General features: G+C 39.0%; 2 protein-coding genes across 2 annotated transcripts; one reads left to right on the top strand and one right to left on the bottom strand.

Annotated features, from left to right (window-relative positions):
* Positions 1–5,292: 5,292 nt before the first annotated feature.
* On the bottom strand, positions 5,293–8,909 carry LOC137174105 (proteasome subunit alpha type-4-like). The gene is made up of 9 exons (XM_067579199.1): positions 8,766–8,909; positions 8,289–8,314; positions 8,148–8,190; positions 7,323–7,485; positions 7,133–7,210; positions 6,945–7,033; positions 6,458–6,588; positions 5,739–5,862; positions 5,293–5,524 (listed from the first exon to the last, which is right to left on the bottom strand). Exons 2-9 carry the CDS (start codon positions 8,289–8,291, stop codon positions 5,370–5,372), a joined length of 786 nt encoding a protein of 261 aa, XP_067435300.1. The 5' UTR covers positions 8,292–8,314; positions 8,766–8,909; the 3' UTR covers positions 5,293–5,369.
* Positions 8,910–9,419: 510 nt separating this feature from the next.
* On the top strand, positions 9,420–16,318 carry LOC137174038 (solute carrier family 25 member 44-like). The gene is made up of 4 exons (XM_067579076.1): positions 9,420–9,619; positions 12,130–12,798; positions 13,041–13,168; positions 13,800–16,318. Exons 2-4 carry the CDS (start codon positions 12,171–12,173, stop codon positions 13,989–13,991), a joined length of 948 nt encoding a protein of 315 aa, XP_067435177.1. The 5' UTR covers positions 9,420–9,619; positions 12,130–12,170; the 3' UTR covers positions 13,992–16,318.

The following is a 16,318-nucleotide window of genomic DNA, read 5'->3' as shown; positions in this document are numbered from 1 at the left end:
GATATAATACATTACAAGCTGGTTATAAGTCACTATAAGTGGTTATTGTTTGCTTTAAGTAAAAAAATCATTAAACCTATGCAAGAGCAACACAACACGTAAAATTAATTTATTTGTTTAATGGGTCATACTTAAAGTGTCATACTTTTTGATGATGAACAACTGAATGATGGACGTTTACATTTCATTAATGTTTCCCCCAAAAAACTCACTTTGAAGACTGAATTGACTCAAATTATAGATAATAACAGAAAGAATTTCTACTTAACCCGTAGCTATATATTTTAATTTTATTTAAACATTTGATCAACAAAAGTGACTCCTTAAAAAAAACAACCTGCTAAGTGATAACTGGTGTGATGACCGTTGCACAAACAACAAACTGTGACTCAACGTCAGCAGCACAAAGACAAAGGAGCTGATGGTTGATTTCAAGAGGCAGGGAGGGAAACATCACAGACTCATCCACATCAAAGGAACTGCTGTGCAGAGGGTCAACAACTTCAAGTTCCTGGGAGTCCACATCACTGAGGACCTCTCATGGAACCTCCACACATCTTCCCTCGTCAAAAAAACCCACCGGCGCCTGCACTTCCTCAGGAGACTGAGGAAGATCAAACAACACCTCAGGATTCTTGTTACCTTCTATCGATGCACATACTGACCTACTGCATCACGGCTTGGTCTGGTACCACCACAGCATACGGCTGCAAGGCTCTGGGGGACTAATCTACTACACGTAAAGGACATCTTCAACGAGAGACGTCTGAGTAGAGCCCACGGCATCATCGGTGACCCCACACGTCCAAGTCACCACCTGTTTGTCCCCCCTACCATCTGGTAGGAGGTGCCAGACTATACAGACACGCACATCCAGACCAGCTGACTGCTAAAACCCCCACACAACCAAACACCGGACAGTGATCTATCTGCCTCTCCATCGCCATCCTGTCATCCCTGATCCGCTCACATTGTTATTTATTATATACATTATTACATTATATTAAATAAAGCCACCTCATACATACTACTACTACCATACTACCTCACTATAGGATACGATGCTACAATTGTTTACTGTTGTCCTGCACTGTTATGTTGCACTATCGTATGTATCATATGTCCCGTGTATGTTGTACTGTGACTGAGAGACCAGTGTATAAGCTTTTTGTTCTGCTGTATACCTGTGTATTAGTATGATGACAATAAAGTTTAATTGAATACAAAGGTGCCATATAAATTAGTGCAGTAATAGCATCTATAAGCCATGTATGTTTCATATGATATATGTCAAAACATTACTTTCTCTATGGGGCAGGTATCAAGTAAGAAATTGATGAGTAGAGCCAATCTTCACAGCCAGTAGTCTGAGATAAAAATAAGACCCGTAAACCTAGTATACTGTGTGAATACTACAATAAGTATAAAGTCAATTAACACATCAAGCGACAGTAATAGTTAACAAGAAAGAGCAGCTCTTGAATAACATGCCGAACAGCCTCTTATCAGTCTGCACTGTGCTCCGAAGCATTGTGGACTGGCTGCCAGTAACACGTGGCTAAAACTCTCAAGATCAGTGACGGGATCAAGATCAAGGGCTTTGAAATGGCAGAGATCCTCATGTTTAGCCTCGTATGCTAACTGGTGTTTTTCTCCTCTGGGACTTGAGGGAGAGATGGGAAGATGATTGCTTGGCGGGGACACTCCCACTCGTTCCTGCCTTCCCTGGCCCTCGTACTCCCCCCCCCCCCTATTTCTCTCCTTTCACTCTTCCTTCCTCCTCTATCTCCTCCTTCTGCTCTTCCAGTGCTAGCGAGACAACATACCGCCTGCCTCTTGTTTGGATAAGTTAATGCTGAGATGTCAGCCTCGATTCTGATGTATACCACCTGCCTTGGCCTTTGGCTGACCTCGTACTCCAGCTCCCACTGCAGAGACATTCCAGTGCTTTTCTGGGTCTGTGTTTACACTGCAACAGATTGCCCTGAACTCCCTATCTGCTTCATCACAGCGGACAGAAGTGGGCCTCTACACCTCAATCCAGGATCATCCTAATATGTGCGTTATGGTTTGGAATAGTGGGATAGTAGTGGGCGAGAGTCTCAGAGATCCTAAATTGAGTGTCAACAAAATATTTGGATATGAAAATCCAAATTCCACTATCCATGTTCTGCTAGATTTAGTGAAAGAGGAAAGTGGGGGAAGTCAGGCGACCGGGCATCTCTGTTTCTCTGCCTTCGCTTGTTCTCAGGAGGGGAGGCCTGCGAGCGGCTCAAGTCACTCTGATGCCAAGATCCTCCCACTCAAGCTCATGTGAACACCATGACCTCACTGCGCCTGCCCTTTAAATGAATAAGCGCTGTTGATTTACAATTTTAAGTCCATGTAAGATCCTAAACGAAAGATTGACATCAAATGAAAAGAGGTTTTCATTTTAGGGGGCTGGCCAAGATTTTATCTCGGATTTGACTCACATATCTCAAACTTTAAGGAGGCGACGTCACTTTCAGGGTCTGCTAACACAAACTTGGCTGGTAAAGGATGTTTTTGCACTGTATGTTTATTTTTTTATTAAATATTAAAACTGCAATCCCAAGTACAATCTACTAAATATACAAGTGTATCACTTCTAAAACATGTAGACAAACTGGGAAACTTCCAGAGCCATGGGTGATTGAAATCATACATTATGTTTTTTTATGCAGGCTGTTAGCAGCCTTAAAGTCCTCCTCCACTCAAAAAATGTGTTTTACTTATTGTTACTTCAGTTGGATATTCACTGGAGTTCATTTGTCAGTGAAGTAGGACACATCTAGTATCAAGTAAATTATATTTTCCAATGAGGGGGAAGGAGTAGACGTAATTTTAAGGATTTTTAACAAGGTAAGTAAAGTTTTTGCATGTCATAAAACATGTCTGGGGTGGATCTTTAAATATTGGGTCATAAAATTTATTGCAGATTGTGAAAATGTAAAAAAGTTGTATCCATGAAACAACACCCTCATGTAGCTGAAGCTGTGGAGACACATATCAGCCAATCAGCATCCTCTGCTACAGTTATTAGCATCTCTATTAGGGTAAAATGACTGATAGGATCATGTCAATGTCTCTAAAAGATCACATATAAAAGTCTAAAATTCCTAAACTTCATTGTCCACATGATAATGAAGTGGACAGTTGTAATGAGCCTCCTCTGAACTGCAGTCTGTTGTTTAAGTTCGTACACACACAAAATCTGGTCTGTTGGGTTTTAACACAAGTAAAATTAAACCTAAAAACACACAATATTCTAAAAGAGTGGCACTGGTGACAAAAGGGACGTTTCTGCAAACCTTAACCTTATGGTGGCCATGTCGTTATGCGTGGTAGGGTATTAACAACAGCTGGTTTTAATCCAGTCATGACCACCTACATAGCTTGTAACTGAGTGCTCATTACTGTACACACACTGATCAAACAGACACTTGGTCGCTGTCACATTCACCACCTGCTCTTTGACTCATTGGTTTACTCAGGAAATGACGTTTAAATCATCATCTTCAACACTGCTGACTGTTTGATTATGCAAAACCAATGTTAAAGAAACAGTATAGAAAGAAATTTAACCTAAGTGGTAAAGCTGTGGAGTTGTTGTGACCAGATAGTGTCACAACCAGAAGTCTTTGTCTTTATATTAGGTCTACATGTCAGTGATTCTGTGTTGTCTGAAGTATTTGTGCTTCATCGATCGGATTCCATGTGACTTCTGCACTTCAATCAATATATAAAACTCTTATTTCTCAAAATGTATGTTGGTAACTGTACATTTCTGAACATGAAATTTAAATCAATAGTGTTATTTTTTCTGACTCAGTATCAGAAGGATGTCAGGCTCAAGAAATTTCATCATTGAACACCATCGCCATCAAGTGGTACGTAGAACAAACAACATTTAAAGGGGAGTCAGATGAGATGGATGAAAAACTGAAGGATGTGATGGTTTGTAGGCCTGTAAATACTCAACAGACACACTGACTTTCATACTTTGACAAGCAGATTGTGTTTCTTGTACACTCTGTTGTTGCACCTCTAGCTGGCTACAAGGGGAGTCTTTGGTTTTAGCTTTATCAGCAATGAAACTTGATATTACAGAAAACTAGTTTAATTTGGTTAAAGTAGATAAAAGGAGGTATAGCAGACATTTTCCCTTTTTCTAAAATAAATCTGGCTTATATTTTTTTTAATGTGTTTAATTTTCAGCCATAAAACAACTCCTGTTGTCCTGGATTCAAAGACCTAAAATGAGGTACAAGTTGTTGTACAATTACTATTATGAACACCAGTGCAATGTACTTAGAGCTGAAGTTTCATCATGAAAATAAATATAATTCTTGCCACGGTCTAAAGAATCCATGTCATAAACTTTGTTTCCTTGATAATTTTATGTTACCCTGTTATCATTTCTGAAAGTATCACTGAGTTGAATAAAACTGGGAGCAGAATGTTGAGTTTTTATGAGGCAATAAGTGTTTGAATTGGAGCTTAAAAATATTAATTTACTGTTGAGTGATTATATGATCACAAAAACAAAACAGACTTTGTCCTTTTGCACTTCTTGCACATCAGACCACTGTAATAGTCTATCTGCAGGACTGATAGCACCACCATGTGGCAAAAAAATTAAACTTCTCACTCTACAGGGAGCAGACATTCAGTGATCACTCCGCAAAAAGAAAAAGCAGGAGGAATTTTTCTGTAGGAACTCTTTACGGCAGAGTGAGGATGAAACATTTCTCTCTGCTAGATAATACAATTGGATCTTTGTTTCACTGTAAAACAGTTGAAGCCACCACAGTGCAGGACTACGTTCCCACTCTCCACCCCCTTAAGTCACTTGATGGAGCACTGCATGATGGGATGGCTGTGACCTACGACCTCCATTCTCAAAGGTCCCAAAAAAGAAAAGTGAGGATCTGGTTTCATAATCACAAACACACCCACATAAGTGTATATGTGCTGTAAACTGACAAACTTATTGTCTGTAAATCAGGCTCAAACTAAATGCTGTCTAATATAACAGACCTGCAATAAACGCTAAATCTCCTCTAAAGGCTATTTTAAGTTTTGGTTGAAAAGTCTTGATTCAACTTCATGATCATTTTGGACTCTTAATACAGTCTGTGTTGCTGTTGAATTGTATTGTGTTACACTGAGAGCTGTTCCTATTATTTTTATCCATTTATATCAATGAGGTCTTTGAAAAGTTTATCTTCCTTTTACTTTGTGATTAAAATACAGACGACAACAAGTCCATCAGTTTCCAAACTTTTAATGTAAAAGACAAAACAATACAGGATTTGGTGACGTGAGGAAAAAAATAACTATTTTGCTCATTTGTCCTTCTCTTTCTGCTCCTTCTCCTTTTTGTCTTTTTCAGCCTTGGCCTCCTCAGCTTCGTGCCGCTTGATGAGCTCCTCTACTTCTTTCTGTTTCAGCACCTTGATCTTTGTTTTCCCGTCTTCCCGAGTCAGAGTGGCGATTTCCACTGAAACAGTCAATGTAATACAGAATCATGTTATTGTATTGTAACCTTATATTTATTTCCCTTAGCTGGTGTTAATTTCCGACCCAAGTTACAACTACTATAAATATCGTCCTGCATTAAACACAACGATTGTCATTTCACATCAAACCTAACCAGAATATGCAGACCAATTACAAGAATATATATATTCGAGATATTGGTGGTTTGACCTCACCTTTCTCTGCTGAGAGCTTGCTAACATCCATCGTTTTGTTGAGAACTTTGACGGCTAAAGCGAGAGCGGAGGACAGAGCCATCTCTCCCTCTTTGTAGTCTTGCTTCAACATGGACACTGCAGCCTGCGGGCCAAGAAGGCAACACATCAAACACCGTTCAGAGTGAGAATATAACTCACTTTGAACATAATGTATGAACATTTTTTATTGCTTCAACCTCTAATTTGTCACTGGAAACAGCACTGACATCTAGGAGATTTATGTTCCTACTGAAAATACACAAAATACTAGACCAACAGTGCTGGCAACAGTTTTACACATTTACAGAGAAACATTTCTACAACGCACCAAACCAAAACAAGACTAAACTGTGTGAAAAGAAAATATAATGTATGCTACTTAATGACAAATATAAATCACTTCTATAAATGTATATGTGTATGTATTTATTTATTTCGTCTCTCTCTATTTACAGTTGTAAATATTTATTTTCTACTTTAATTGGGACTAGAGTCTGAAGAAGCCAAATTTTACTGCCATCAATGTCGCTGCTACCTGTTGTGTTGCTGTGTATGTGACAATAAAAGCTCTTGAATCTTGAATCTCTTTAATTTCTATACAACATTCTTCATTTAATGTATAACAGCACACCATCTGCCTGGTCTCTCTGTTGAGATCATCTCATAGATTTTCATTGCATGAGTCATTTCAGACTTACAGCGCTGTTGTTGCCGATGCAGGTTGCCTTCCATCCTCCGTAGTTGCCGCTGGGGTCGCTCTGGTACAGCTGGAAGCCGTAGTGTTTGTCCCAGCCCATGTACAGCAGAGAAACACCAAACGGCCTCTTCCCTGTCAAGACAACGCAGACTGTTAACTGACAACAAAACTGATCTGTTTTCACAAACAATGCACCTTAATCAACTGTTTTTTTTTAACTTAATTAAATTTTAAGTCGGTTTACAGATTGTAAACACCCTTAACTTCCCCAAAAAACATGTATTTTGTTTTAGTTCCAGAGGAAGGATAGGTGTTCCTCTGTGAGATGATTTAAAGCCTCCATCATTAAAGCAGACTGAAAATATGTTAAGCAATGGGGAGATGTATGACGCAGAGTCAGAATAAAGCAATTTCACCAGCTAGAATCGTTCAGCAGCATGAAGGGATCCGAGCGATAAACTAGACAAGGAGACTACTGTGCATCTTACCTCCAAACTGTGTGTAGGCTTGCTTGATGTCACACAGGGCTGTCACCAACTGCTCACATGGTATTGGCTCCTGGTACTGCAATAAATATCTGCAGAGGAATAAATTCAACTGGTCAGCAGCTAGTGGTGGTGTTGTTGCCACTTCCTCACTCACTTCCTGAAATTTTAATGATTCCTCTGAAACTTACCTCTGTGCAATTAGCCGCAGTTCATTTGTCAGTACATTAGCGTCTGATGTGATACCAGCAACACTGCAGGCCATGTCTCTGAAAGATAAATCACACACACACACACACAAGGTCACATCACAATATTAGGATATCTGATATCTGTTTATTTTTGGGTACTGGCAGTCTCTCTGTAGTTCAGTTCACTCACTCATTGAGCTTGTAGATCTTCTCAGAGAAAAAGACCTCATCCAGCAGCTTGTGAATGTTGCGTCTCTCTGCTGCTAACAGCACTCCGTCATTTGCTAGAATCCCAAGACATGTTCCAGCGTGACCGATCGCCTCCATGGCATACTCCACCTGATACAGGCGTCCTGTAAAACAAAGTCACAAAGTTTATATTAATCATACATAGCTAAAAGAAAACCCACTAAAACTTTAAACACAAGTTAGGTAATAGCCTGACAAAAATAATCTTGACTGAAAGTCCACTTACTATTTTTTAAAGAGCTTTCAACCATATCTTACAGCCTTTATCAGAGAATGAAACTGTCATGAAGTTGTTTCATTTCAGTTCACTTCATTGTATAAACGGTTTAAGCAAATGAACTGAGTTGAACCGACTCTATGACAAATTAGCAAACTTCATTCACTGATGAAGGCTGTGAGATGCAGCTGAAAGCTAGTGGAAGTACTTTGAGTTAAGATTATTTTGTCAAATTACTGTTCCCACAGACAAGAAAGAACTTCTATCCCAAATGCCCAAACTAGAAAGAGTAAATTAACCCTAAGAGTGCAAATCACAAAAAAACAAACAAAATCATGGAAATACACTGTTCAACACAACAAACTTTACTGTTAAGTTTTAGCCAAGATTTGGTGTCTTTGGCAAAAAAAGATGTCCCAATTCTCTGGGCTGATATATTGGGGAAACTGCATGCAAACTGATATAATGCACATATGGAGGCATAATAACAGGCATCTGGGAGTTTAAAATTTAACTCAATTATCAGATAATCAAAGAAATAACACTTGCCTTCAGGAGAAAATATGGTTGTCCGGGAATCATATCTGCGAGACTGAACAACAAAGAAACAACAGGTATTATTATTATTACTACAGGTTATTATGATATGCTTTTTGAATTATAGCCATAAAGAGTATTAAATCCACCTACCATTTTTTCGTGTCACTTGAATTATCCTGTAAAAATACAAAAAAAGTTGTTTTGACATCAACCAGCAGAAACTGAACAGTGAACCAAACGTTTCAGCTTGTTTGCGTTGATACCGAGATAACTTCTGATTTCACAGATTATTTTACAGGACATACACACCTCCTTTCCTAAATATAGACAAATATCTACTGTATAACAAGTCTATGATAATGTATTTATTCTGTGCTTTGATACTTCACTCTTCTCTTCTAACTGTGGTTAAGTGTGACAGTTAGCTAACGTTAGCTAATGTTAGCTAGCTGCTGCTGCACAGAATGAATCTGCAATATCTGAGCATGTTAGCTTGCTAGCATGCTACTACTTCATAATAAAGAAAGTCTACAGACTTTACGGAGTCAAACTCTACTTATACTCTAAAACTGTACCGGAATAAAAAACAACACTGTCATGAGTAAGGAAATATTTATATAATATTACCTTGACTGAAAAGGACTAATTCAGCGTACTTTTCTCCGAAGCTGAGGGCTGCACTACTTTCAGTTTGAAGCTTCCTCTCTTACACACACACACACACACACACACACACACACACACACACACACACACACACACACACACACACACACACACACACACACACACACACACACACACACACACACACACAGCGCCACCTGTCTGTGGGAGGACCAGTAACTTCATAGACAGGTAGAAGTAAACAGTGGTGGAAAGTAACTACATTTACCGAACAGGAGGAATGATTAAAACCTCTTTCACTGTTCATATGGACACCTGACTGTTGTTTTAAAACACACATGAAGAATTGTGAACCTATCCTTTAAAGATATTAGTTTATTAATGGTAATAAATAAGAAAAACATACACAATTATGTTTTTAGCTCCTTTTGTTTGTTTTGTGATTGATGATTTCTTTCTATGTATGTATTTATTTGGTGCACTATGTTGGGCAATTGACATTATTTTTCTGACAATTTATAGACTAAATCATCAATTGAAGACCTTTTATACAGTATATACATGTATGTATGTTTATACCTCCAGCCTTCGTGGTGGCAGTAATGAGACACCGGAAGTGTAAAGTAAAGAAAACGAAGAAGAAGAAGCTACGCTGCGCGTCATTGGTTGTTTCAGCAACATGGAAGAAGGAAGGCTTCCAGTTAGCTGATGAGTTAGGAGGTTGCTAACTCCGGACTGCGTCGTTATAATATCTTTTAACCGCTTAATGGACTTTTCTAGATTAGCATACTGTTTAATCGGTTGTTGAGATGATGTTCAAGGCCTGACTTTGAAATAAACATCTGTCCAAAGAGGTAAGTGCTCAGTTTACTGCTGTGTAAGTTAACCTAGCGTTAACTAGCTCATCGGTGTTTAACACAGGCTTAAGATACACAGCGCAGCGGGTGATCACAGGCTCGTTTTAATAAAACACCTGGTGTCGTCATTGTTTATCTTGCTTTGTTAGGTTTTAATAAGTGTTATCAGCTAACGCAGCCCCCGCAGCCCTCTGCAGGCTTCAGAGGGTACACGGTGTCCTCTGCACGGTGTTGCCATTAGGGTCAAGTGCAAACACCTAACTTACTGGTGTTTAATATGTGTAAGAACTCGGTCTTTACACCAACAGGCTTCGCAGTTTTTTGTCAAAACCTTTCGGATTTTGATTTATCTTCAGCTTGCTTAAGTTGCCTCTTGCAGCATGACCTTTGAACCTTCACACACAGGTAACAGGAGAAAGATGTTGTTCAAGGAGAAGAGATAGTTCAGCTTAGGGCTGGTCTATACATCGATATTATATCGATATTGTGATATGAGACTAGATATCATCTTAGATTTTGGATATTGTAATATTGTGATATGGCATAAATGCTGTCTTTTCCTGTTTTTAAAGGCAACATTACAGTTAAGTGATTTTACTGTACTTAATTTTCTGAACTTACCAGACTGTTTTAGCTGTTCTATTATTTGCCTTTATATCCACATTACTGTTGATTATCAAAACTCTCATTGTGTAAATATTCTGTGAAAGCACCAATAGTCATCCCTACAATATTGTTGCAATATTGATATTGAGATATTTGGTAAAAAAATGTTTTAATATTTGATTTTGTCCATATTGCTCAGCCGTACTTTGAACCTTCTCACCCAGATAACAGAAGAAAGATGTTGCTCAAGGACAAGAGATAGTTAAGCCACTATTAGATGTTTTCACTGTAAAGTCAGATCAGGAATGCAAAAAAAACCTACTTTCAGCACTTTAGCAACCTACAAAATTACAAGTGTAGGGCTGCGATGACTAATCGATTAGTCTATCACAGAAAATGAATCGAATTTAAAAAAAAAAAAATCTCTTATTTCGGCTTCACAAATGTTAAAATTTTCTGTTTTATTTAGTCTTCTATGGTAATAAACTGAATGTTAAAAAGTGATGGACATTTGAGGGCGTCACATTGTAACATTAATCAACATTTTTGGACATGTTATAGCCCAAACGACTAATTGATTAATTGAGAAAATAATCGACAGATTAGTCAGTAATGAAAATAATAGTTAGTTGCAGCCCTGTACCAGTATGGTATTTAAATAATATTTAGAGGACATTCATTATTACAGAGTAATCTACAGTTATAACGTTGTATATATCCAATGGTTGCAAATAGGATTTTCCATTGAAATGAGCTTGTGTCTCTTCCCTCACAGGGAAGTGTCATCATGTTATGAATAAATAGTCACCAGTTTGGATGACTGAACTGGAGAGGGGTGGAGTTAGACTATATGATGATTCAAATTTGTCAGCTGATAGTTATCACATTAAACATCCCAGTTTGTATTAGGCCATTGTGTTGCAAATGAATGAATGAAAATGACTACTATTATGGTATAAAATGGCAACAATAGTGAAATACTCTTATGTGGAAGCAATTTAATTTTCTGTATCAGTCAAAAACAGACATTTCAATCATGTTATTTTATTCAAAGACAGTTTATTCATTAAGGCTACTTAAAATGCTCTGTATCATGATGCATATCACAATCAGAATAAACTTTATTCACCAAGTATTTTTTTTTTTTTTAACTTATTTTATTTCCTTTTCTCAAGCGCAGTCATACAGTACAATCAGCTTTTCAATTATTTACATTAATACAGGTGTAAATGAAGAAATGTTAAGGCTCCTTTCATGATTTTCCATCATGTGTCCATCATCCATACAGCCATTATCAGTGCATGGGAGCCATTATTAGTGCATAAGTAAATAAAATTAATAATAATAATAATAATAATAATAATAATAATAATAATAATAATAATAATAAAGGTAAATAAAAAAAGTTAATCAATAAATGAAGTAAATAAGTAAACAAATTTTATTTGCCGAGTATTTGACTTCAATTCTATCAATAACTTAATGTAAAATTACAAATATCAAGACAGAGGCCTTAAGAAACCAGAAAATATTCACATTGAAGAAGCTGGAACGAGAAAATTTCAGCATATTTTTTCTTTAAAAAAATGACTGATGATCGACTAATCACTGCAGTTCTATGGTGAGATATCAACTTGTCAACTGTCTGTCACAGATTTCGTCGTTTATACCATTTAACATCTCTGTGTGGGACATTTTGGCCAATGTTGCAAATCACTGACTGCTTTATGGTCATATTGAATAACTGGGCATTCCTGCTTGTTTATTTTACCACAAAATGACATGTATTGATTTTATTTATATCACCCACCCCTACTACCTTCCACATCAGCAGCTTTTTTTCTGCCCCTTGTGTAGACTTGTACAAACGAGTTAACTGTTGATGTTGTTTCCGCTGTCAGGCAGGGATCAGTCTGATGAGGGGGCTCCTACAGCTGGCAGGATGCAGCAGAAGAGGAACATCCAGATCATTGAGTGGGAGGACCTGGACAAGAGGAAGTTCTACTCTTTCGGGGTGTTCATGACCATGACCATCCGGGCCACCGTCTACCCGGCCACGCTCATCCGCACTCGGCTCCAGGTGCAGAGGGGCAAATCTCTCTACAGCGGCACCTTCGACGCCTTCTTCAAGATCCTGCGGGCGGAAGGCGTACGAGGTCTGTATCGCGGCTTCATGGTCAACACCTTCACCCTCATCTCAGGCCAGGCATACATCACCACCTACGAGCTGGTGAGGAAGTACGTCTCCCAATATTCTGACGACAACACGGTCAAGTCGCTGGTGGCGGGCGGCTCGGCCTCCCTGGTCGCTCAGAGCATCACTGTCCCCATAGATGTTGTTTCTCAGCAGCTGATGATGCAGGGCCAAGGGGAGCACATGACCCGCTTTCGGCTCAATTCAAACACAGAGACTGGAAAACCCAAAAAAGTGTTTGGCCAAACCAGGAGCATTATGGGTCAGATATTTGCTGCTGATGGTTTCCGAGGCTTCTACAGGGGATACGTGGCTTCTTTACTCACCTACATCCCAAACAGCGCTGTCTGGTGGCCTTTCTATCATTTTTATGCTGGTAAGCTAAAACTCATGTTTTCTAAAATATTAAGCACAAGAAAGAACTGCACTTATGTGGCGGTACAGTAATGGCGTTGCTCTGTTCTTTCTGTGAAGACCTCGAACTTTTTATGTTTATTTTTGTCTTACTTGTGTCTGCTGTCTATATTCCCATTTCATTTGTACATCTGTACTGAGGATACAATCCAGAGTTTCTGGCTGTATAGTTAATAATGTATCTGTATCTGTGATGTTCAACAGAGCAGCTCTCAAATCTGGCTCCCAGTGACTGCCCTCATCTGATTCTACAAGCCATGGCTGGGCCGCTAGCTGCTGCTACTGCCTCTACTGTTACCAACCCGATGGACGTTGTCAGAGCCAGAGTGCAGGTAGATATTATTTACATCTAACAGGCTGCGTTAAAATACAGGATAGGTGTTTTACAGGTTCAGTCTGGGCTGTTGTGTTAAACTGATCACTTTAATTTCTAATGTTTGGTGTTATTGATATTGGCTGTAGCTTAATCCAGTATGGAAGAGATCATTGGCATTTAATATATAAAAAAAAATTTTCCTTGTGTGTGGAGGTAGCTGGGAGATGTTTTGAAAGTGCACAATTCAGTTAGATATTTTTACTGGCTAACACAATAACTGTTACTGATTAGTCAGCTTTCTTTGTTTGTTTGTTATTTGTTTAACATTTCAAGTTATTAATTGACTCTTCTGTGATCTGCATATCTCAACACACTAGAGACACGTCCCTGTCCGGTGGAAGACAGCCAAAGTGATGCTCTTGAGACAGGTTTAGCACAGGGAACGTCCAGAGTCCAAGTTCTGCCTCTAAGAAGAATTATTTATTCTGAAACATGTTACACTGAAGGCTACAAATAATTAATTTACCACACTAACTGTGCAAACTCCATTGTTGGTCTTGCATGTTTTGCATATTCAGTTCAACAGTAGGGGAAGTCGTTATACTGTAACACCAACTCAACAGGAACGTATGTGTGTTTTTGTTTAGGTTGAAGGAAGGACTTCAGTCACTGAGACCTTCAGGCAGCTGATCAAAGAGGAGGGCTTCTGGGGATTGACCAAAGGACTGTCGGCACGCATCATTTCATCCACACCCACCACCATCGTCATGGTGGTCGGCTACGAGGCGCTAAAAAAAATGAGTTTGCGGCCGGAGCTGGTGGATTCGAGACACTGGTAGAAGCTACCTGGACATTCTTCATATGGATGTGCCATTTTAGCCCACAGCCCTAAATTAGAGCAGCGTGAGATTGAAAAGTGTCTGATGGTACGTCTCCCACATCTTCTATTGGCGTATGCTGATTCTGAGTGGTATGCTGTGGCGGTTTCACTGTCTTATACCACTCTAAAACTCATGTCTATGCTGCAGCTGTGTGCGACTTATAAATGGCTCAACACTCCTAGCTCACTGGCAGATACCACTTTTCACCGGCATACCGCTGGTGTGTTGGAACTCGTAGCAAATCTCCCGGTGCAACAGCAGTGATACGCTGTTTTGATGTGGCTCAGCAGCGATTATATGCTAGTAAAGAACTGCCATAAGCCGGTAGGGAGTGGTATCTGGTAGCGACTGTTTTCATGTGCCATATGCCGGTCGAACAGCAGAGACATGCCACTAGCTAAAGCAGCATATGACACTAAAACAAGACACACTACGGGTATGCAGGCGGACAGAGGGACCTAGAACGGGAGCGGCATATCATCAGCCACTTTTTGATCTCGGCATCACTCCTAAATTAGACTTCTTCTGGAGGCACCAGATGTAAGAAAGGTTCGTTGTTGAACAACAGCCTGGGGAACAAAATAGAATCAGGTACCTTTTTAAAAGACAAACCTCGTCTTCAAAGATGCATTTAATCATCTGTTACCAACCTATTAGTCACTGATTCAATACCTGAGTTAAACAGTCACACCAGACCTATGTAAGCAGTTGCAATCAGAAGGGGAATAAATCATTGCAACTTTATAGGATTTATTTTCTTAACTTGGTGATGGAAAAATGAATCTATGCTCTACAGTCAGCACCGTTGCGGTGGATGAGAGTGGGTTGGTCACTGAGTGAGCTGCTGTCATTATCCCGCTGTAGTAGCGCCAGCCCGATAGCTGCTGTTGTCATCCGCGTTTGTGCCGTCTTACCAAAAGCAAACAGTGTTGGGCCTACATCAAACAATGGTTAGAGACACGTCATATAACTCGCGGTGACGCATTTAGATAACCGGTAAACAAACCTTTCCTGTCTGTTCCCTCTCTCTCTCTCACCAAACTGGCTTCCATGTCTTCTCTGCAGTTTTGCCTTTTTAAGTTGCTGCCTTCATAGTGTGAAATCATGACGCGTTATCTGCTTCTTTTTTTTATTTTATTTTTGGTTTCAACTGCAGAATATGTGCAAGATGATCAGTAGGTATTAGAATTACTTCACTGTGGCAGTCTGTGTGTCGTAGGTATGTTTTTATTTATAGACGTCTCGTACGCCGCGGTCAAAACGAATGACTTCACAAATTCCATGAAAAACAGTAAACAGACAGTAAAATATTTCATCGGCATAAACACATAGCGCAAAGCATTCATGTGACATAGGAGTATGCTTTCTTACCGTCATTGTAGAAAATATTGCAGGCACTACGCCGGTTAAGAAACGGCTGATTTACTGTACAGCTGACTACCAGGAAGTGGAGCATCGTGTGGGAGTATCTGAGCTTAAAAAGGTTTCCTATTGTGACACTAAATGTTGAGTGCAATAATGTAAATGTTTCATCCTTTTCAGCACAAAATGTGACTCTACATTTCTTGTAAATTGTGTGAATAATGTGTCTTTAAAAGAATGTATTATACCTAATTTATTCTTTTATTTTGGGAGTTTCTTTAAGATTATAACAACAAAACTGTCCAAACCTCAAATTTGTCACATTATTAAGTTTGTTTGAAGATCAATAAGTTTGATTAGAGTGGCTCATGCAGTTTGTTGCTTTTGTATTGTTGTTTTAATGACATTTTTGGCCAGTTTATAGATTTGATCACATTTTTTAAAAAATTGGACACGTTATATTTCACTTTGTCACTGCAGAAAGTGCAAAAAGTATATAAAGCCATAAACTTTATATTTAAATCCGCTAAAACCTCGTCATGATGTGTCAATCAGAGTCACTGAACTTTGGTAGAAATATTCAGATTTTAATGCAGTGACGCTTCTTTCGGGGCAATTCTCTTTATCTTTTTAAAGGCATGTTTTACTAAACTTGTGAGCCTCTGGGGAGAAAAGGGTAATGGAATAAGGTTTACTACTGTCTGGAGTTTTTATTTTCTTTGCACAGCTCCCAGTAATCAGTACGATTATGTTGTCAGTAAGCTGCGGCAGAGTGAGCTGCAGAGATTAGTCTTCTGAACGTAAATCAGAATCTCAGCCGTCATGTATAGAGTACGCAGGGTTTTACATCATGTTTTATGTGTTGTCTGTGTTTTGGTTCAACTGGTTGGCCAATAAAACATCACAACCGCTAAACAAAGTCA

This window comes from Thunnus thynnus, chromosome 1 (assembly GCF_963924715.1).
Source record: "Thunnus thynnus chromosome 1, fThuThy2.1, whole genome shotgun sequence".
Classification (NCBI taxonomy): Eukaryota; Metazoa; Chordata; class Actinopteri; order Scombriformes; family Scombridae; genus Thunnus; species Thunnus thynnus.
Note: the sequence above shows the minus strand (reverse complement) of the source record. Positions and strands in the feature narration are given on the sequence as shown.